The following is a 6,058-nucleotide window of genomic DNA, read 5'->3' as shown; positions in this document are numbered from 1 at the left end:
AGACAGCTAGGAAATGTAGTTTTTCAGCAGTTACATTTATGGAACGTTTTTTAAGAACGTTAACGATATATAATTTTAACTACATCCCCAATTGTTAGCATATGTGTTACATGAGAATGTGGAGCATCTAAAGCTTTGCTATGCATGGACACCAATTGACGAAGGTATTATTTTCTCCAGAACAACAGAAAGAAGTGTGTTTTTGTCTCTAAATGTGTCTCAAACGTTTTTAAATGATTTGGTTCGTGTGTGTTTTTTATCTTTAGGATATTAGGCCTATTATACTGTGGCATTCTGAAAGGTGCAGTTGATATGAAATACTTTTTTCTGTCAAATTTCTGTCATTGGTAAACGTCAGAGTTGACAGCTGTATAGAAGCATTCCTAAACAAATTGTTTTCCATGGTTGGAGAAAGTCTACGTGAATTCCTTTCAAAAGGAATGTTTTCCTCTTACAAAATGTGAATACTAGTTAGGCGCGCCGCGGTCAACTGCGAGGGTCCTGCTGCGTGGTCAGTCCTTGTTACCATGGAAACCATGTTGCAGTGTTGTGATTTTTCCGATGCTAATGTCAACTTGGAGCTAGTCATATTCAACAATATCAACAGGCCAAGGGGTTATTATGTTATCCAGCCTCAACAAAGTCGCTAGAGATGTCATTTAATAAGGATATAAAACGTCCACCATTAACACTATCACAAAAAGAAAGGCAAGTCAAGTTAATGCCTGTTTTTTCAATTCTATGTAGTAAACCTGGGATATTATTGGAATAACGAAATATAGAAACATTGCAGCTTTGTAAACGTATTAAACTTACTTGTAACTTTCCATATGTCAAAAATATAACAGTTATTATATTATTTGTAATTCACTAGCTTGTTACCAAACCAAAAGGGCTAACGTTACTACAGTTTGCGTTAACTAAACTACAGGGTTCAATGTATCTTTTTTTTTAGACTGACATATGAGCATAGACTACAAAATGACATTGTCCAGACATCTGTGGAAGGACAAGAAGGAGAAAGTGCCGGGGCTGTTCAACCTGCAGTGACAGAGGTAAGAAAACCAGGTAACTAAGTTAGGTAATCATTGAACCTGGCGGATAGCCTACTTCATGTTAATGAATAATGAACAGATCAAGTGGACTATTATATGCTGGCTGCAAATACTGTATGATTGAAGCACTAACAAAGCTGTGTCTGTGCGTGTGCGTGTGTGTGTGTGTGTGTGTGTGTGTGTGTGCATGGGTCGCGCCCTCTAGTTTAGCTCGAAAGGTAGCAGTTACATTTATTCAGGCCCAGGGAGGAAGCCTCAACTCCTGATGCACATGGAAAGCTACGTGAACAAGGAGCTCCATACGATCAGCTCCCATGAGCCAAAATTCCAGGAACTGAAACTACAGGTGCTATGTTGTGTTTTGTGGTTGTTGTTTTTTTACAAAAACAAATTCAATACACAGTTAGAGGGGCTACTCACATGTCTTGATCTGGCTACAGGTCTACCGTGATGTCTTTGGTTGCTTCATCAAAGAGTTCAAAACCTACCAACCGCTTCTTGCTGCCATCAAAAAGGAATATGAAAACACTTTAGGTCAGAGCATTTTAATTTCTTAATAATAATTGGATTTGATCGAGGTGAAGTTAATACCAGGCAGACATTAAGGTGCCATGTGAGTTTTGCTAAAAATGTTTAAAAAGTTAGAAATTGGGAACATACATAGAACATCAGATCTTTCAGAAACACACACAGAGCATTAATCTAACTTGCACAATCAGCTTATGTGCTATTTATTTATAGAAAAGATTTAATTAAGTGACAACCATATTTTCGATTTGAAATGTTTGAGTTTATCAGTCATTGGCACAAATATTACAAAATGCCAATCTCACAGCTTTAAGACTTGTCCAAAGTCTTTATTTTCTAATTAACTTTGTAAAAGTTTTTAAAACACATTGGCAAGTCCCCATCACATCGTCCCAGATACTTGACGTGATTGATGTCTCCAGATTGCTCAATCGTTTTTCATTTCATTTGAGTAATTGTTTCAGTCTGCGAGTTTCACAATAGACCATTTTAATGCTTTTTTTATCCGTTCAGCATATCAGCAAAATAAAATTCAAGAACTGATGCCCCTCCGATCCCATCTGAGGTTGGTGACAGAGGATTGTGACAGGAGGATTCAAGCTCGCTGGGCAGAGGAGCAGGCTGAGATTGGAGTCTTGAAAAGGGAGAAGCAGCAACTGCAGAGGGACGTTGAGGCCAGCAGGGAGAAGGAAAAGGACATGCAGGCAGTGGTACGCGCTATACATGCTAAATCCATTAAAGTTCCTTTTTTTATAATCCCAAAAGCTTCGTTTGAGGTTCAGCGGGATAATAAGGCCACTTCTATTCTTTCCAGGTGGACCGCCTGCGGTCTGAACTGTCCAACCAGTATCTGCAGTACAGGGAGGAGCGGGATGCTCGGCAACTGCTGATCTGTCAGCTTAATCATCTAACAAGAGGCTCCGTGAATGGGGACCGTCCCAGCGATGAAAACACAGGTAGAACTGCAGTCAGTCCATCCACTAAAAACTAATTAGAAGAAAATTCAATTAAGTTATTTTGTTTTTAAATACTGTTACAGGCTTTTGAAAATTGAATATTTCCAGGTTTTATTAGGTTTTAGGATTGTAAACTGGATAAGTTTGGTTTTTACATTGCAGAAAACCAGTTATTTAAAGACTTCACTTGGGATGTGATGTGCACATTTGACCAGTTTCTGACATTTATCTCATCAAATTATTAATTATTGATTAATGTGTATGTAATTTTCTAATAAAATACACATGAATCAATAATGAAAATGATTGTCAGTTGCAGATAGTATTTCTCATTGAAAACGTTGCCCACTGATTTGCACTTTGCGCTCTGAATAATAGTTTTGCACTTTCTTACAGTCATTTATCTCAGCTTAGCTCCAGTACTGGAAACAGGGAACAGCAACCCTGACTTTGTCCAAAGTTAGAAGCCCCACCTACGAGCATATGTTAAGGTCATTAATCAAAACATTTTATACAGTCTGTTTTATCCATTCAAAAATGAGGTGTGGTAGTACCGGCAGTGAAAGTACGTTCTGGATTTCATGACACAATCTGGAAGAAAGCATGTCACGTAAAATTTAAATTTAAATTTTAGGATTTTATGAATATATTCCCACCTACATTTTGCAATTTGATGCATATACATCTTATTTTGTTCTGGTATTCCTTCCATTGTGATAGAAGTGGCCAAGGACCCTGTGGAGCTGCAGCTCGCTCTGAATGTGTGTCGGAAAGACCTGACTCAAGTCCAGGAGGAGCTCAACAGGATGAAGGCAGACTACTGGGATGTCGTGCCGAAACGCAACTGGGACACCCTGGAACAAACACACAAACAGAACCTCCTACAGGTGGCCACATACAGACGCATACACCATACACGCTGAGCACACCTCCACGTACACATACACAGAATGCACAATTTCCAATTCTAACAGTCCCTAGCGTGGTGTTGTTTGTTCGTGTTTTCTGGCCTGTCCAGTTGAAGAGGCTGCAGGGCGACTTTGACCAGTTGAAGAGTGAGTATGACACCTTGCTGCAGCTCCATAAAAGAGGCAGCATGCAGATGGAGACCCAGGACCTCGTTACCGTGCAGGTAGCCTACTTCATAACACCCATTATTCAACAGCTATTGAGTTGTGTGTCCAAATTGGAAGCTAAATAGTTTGTTGGCACTCCCTAAATGCAAGGGAACACAGCCAGCTCAGCCTGCCTTAGCTTAGCATAAAGCCGAACAGGGGACTCTTTACTTTTTAAACAAAGACCGGCTTACCAGTTTACTAATTGTTCATTATATCCCTAGAATTTGTTTGGAGTTAATAGAAACAAATAGTGAGTGACTTTAGCTGTTACCCGTGTTTCATTTCTTGGGCTAAGCTAAATACCAGAGTAGAATAGAACTTCTCCCATAGCCCGTGGCATGAAGGCGAACAAGCATTTTCTGCCACTGTTTCCATTAAAAAGCTGTTTGTTGTTTTTCAGATGGAGGAGAATTTGTTTCATAGACAGAGTCGATCCGACCGCCTCAAAGACCCGATCAACTCCGACGACCCTGAGAGCGGCAACCTCCCCGTCCAGGAGTTTAGGTGATAAAAAAAATATTTGCAAACGGATCCACACACCCACAATTGCGGTCGCTGCGTATTTATTCACATAGACGAACAAGCCTCTATCATTCAACACTGAATTCAGAAAAAAAACGTTACATATAAATCATTCAGCAAAAGGTGAAGCGCTTCTGTTCTCTCTCGTCAAAAGAGAGTATTTCGTGTTCATGCTTGTTTGTACAGGATGGCCTTGAGGACGGCGCTCCCTCTCAAGTCAGACCAGGGAACAGATGAACTTCTGGACTCGACTCGACGCGAACCAGGCAACAGCGATGACAGCGTCTCCTCTCAGAGCCTCCACAGCCTGGTACGTACCACCAGAGGTTACACTGTCTTCTCAGGCTGATTTGAGTTCTTATAACTCCCCAACTGTGGTATTTGGCCTGAATCTGTATTCGCTCTCAGACCGTTGTACTCTTATAGGGAGAAATTATTTGGAGTCCTCCTGGAACACAGCTCCCCTGTTTCTGCGACATATCAAAATGTGTAAAAATGAAGGGGTCCCAATACATATTTTAGGGTTACTGCTCATTTTGTCAAATTTGTTTCAATTTCTATTAACAGCAAGGAGAAAATCGAGCCATACCTCCCGCTGTAGGAGAGTCAGAGGAAAATGATGCATCCACTTCCGGTCCAGCCAGCGATTGATTTAATGTTGTTGTTACATTTCATGGATTGTTCGTTAAGAAAAGTACAACAACTTGCTGGCTCATCAGATTAAACACAGGAAACAGAAAATGCGTACTGCAAAGACAGTATCTAAATTAAGATATATTTGACTAGCTGATGTAATTCATATTGTGTACTGCATGTGAAACACTAAAGAGCCGCACTATTCATTCTGGTGTGTTGCAGTTCTTACAGCTTGAGTGCAGATGGTGAATCTGCATACGGGCTCGCCTCAAAAGGCCTTGAAGTATGTGGTCTGGAGGAAGAGATTAATGAATGTGTGATGTTTTTCGAAAAAGTAACCACCCCAGATAAACTCTTTATCTCTGTAAATGTAAGTTTTACGGTTTCTTGTTGACGTAATGTTTGAAAATATCTTTCCCCAAAGATGTTGCCTTGCAAATTTGACAAAAAGCACAATGTTTAAGCATGTTTAAGACTTAGACGTTTTCAAACAGTAGTTAATGTTTTGGACACACTTTGTCATTGAATTAAATTAAATTGATTGGTACTGTATACATCATGACCTTTTACTTTAAATTTATAACTTGGAATTTCCTTTTCAAATGCTCTTGTAAAAAAGGCTGAAAATGAAAATGCATGCCACAGATATTTGTTCATATCTCAAAACCAATCCAATTAAATATTTGGATAAGACATTACACTGTATTGGTCGTTTTATTTAAAAACCCAAGAACCCATAAAAACATAAAAACCCAAGGTTTTTTAACTGCAAACATAAAAACCCAAGGTTTTTTATGTTTTTAGACTGCAGTAGTCAGGTGACTTTGCACTGTGATGGCTGGAGAAACCAAGAGGAACAACACACAGTGCAAAACTGTTCATCCCCCTTGAAAAACTCCAATTGAATGCTACTCTCGACCAATAAGTTCCAACTCCTGGATAATCCGCTTGAGCACTGACCTTCACCAAGAAACAGTCACACAATGAATATGGTTATTCATTAACTGAAAGACGCGCGTGTTCTGCATGAAAATATGTCGCCATGTTAACAGATGGTACAGAAAACAATCTCTAAAAGATACTTTCTTTGCACAACTTTACGAAAAACGGCAAAAGAAGAACGTGGAGGCTGCACTGCTGAGAGTTCAATTGGGCTTACACTTCTTACACAATCATCCGTTTGTCACAGCCAGTCATGGCTTTGGTTTGGGTTTGATGTCGTGAACGTAGAACACTTTGTCAA

At 39.7% G+C, this 6,058-nt stretch overlaps 1 protein-coding gene across 2 annotated transcripts; it reads left to right on the top strand.

The window, feature by feature from the left end:
- The first annotated feature begins 514 nt into the window (after positions 1 to 514).
- Positions 515 to 5,513, top strand: tsnaxip1 (translin-associated factor X interacting protein 1). 2 transcript variants are annotated; one of them, XM_040162728.2, is made up of 11 exons: positions 515 to 708; positions 956 to 1,055; positions 1,261 to 1,401; positions 1,496 to 1,589; positions 2,097 to 2,293; positions 2,398 to 2,539; positions 3,260 to 3,426; positions 3,558 to 3,671; positions 4,058 to 4,161; positions 4,366 to 4,489; positions 5,038 to 5,513. In XM_040162728.2, exons 1-11 carry the CDS (start codon positions 653 to 655, stop codon positions 5,062 to 5,064), a joined length of 1,266 nt encoding a protein of 421 aa, XP_040018662.2. In that variant the 5' UTR covers positions 515 to 652; the 3' UTR covers positions 5,065 to 5,513. The 2 variants fall into 2 exon arrangements, with proteins under 2 accessions (XP_040018662.2, XP_040018661.2); XM_040162727.2 differs by having other exon boundaries at positions 4,747 to 5,513.
- Positions 5,514 to 6,058: the final 545 nt, after the last annotated feature.

This window comes from Gasterosteus aculeatus, chromosome X (assembly GCF_964276395.1).
Source record: "Gasterosteus aculeatus chromosome X, fGasAcu3.hap1.1, whole genome shotgun sequence".
Classification (NCBI taxonomy): domain Eukaryota; kingdom Metazoa; phylum Chordata; class Actinopteri; order Perciformes; family Gasterosteidae; genus Gasterosteus; species Gasterosteus aculeatus.
The sequence above is the reverse complement of the archived record's forward strand: the minus strand, read 5'-3'. Positions and strand labels throughout refer to the sequence as shown.

Coding starts and splice junctions, on each gene's coding strand:
- tsnaxip1 (XM_040162727.2), top strand. CDS start 653: ATGTCATTTAATAAGGATATAAAACGTCCACCATTAACACTATCACAA. Junction 2,294..2,397: donor AAAAGGACATGCAGGCAGTG/GTACGCGCTATA, acceptor TATTCTTTCCAG/GTGGACCGCCTGCGGTCTGA. Junction 2,540..3,259: donor TCCCAGCGATGAAAACACAG/GTAGAACTGCAG, acceptor CCATTGTGATAG/AAGTGGCCAAGGACCCTGTG.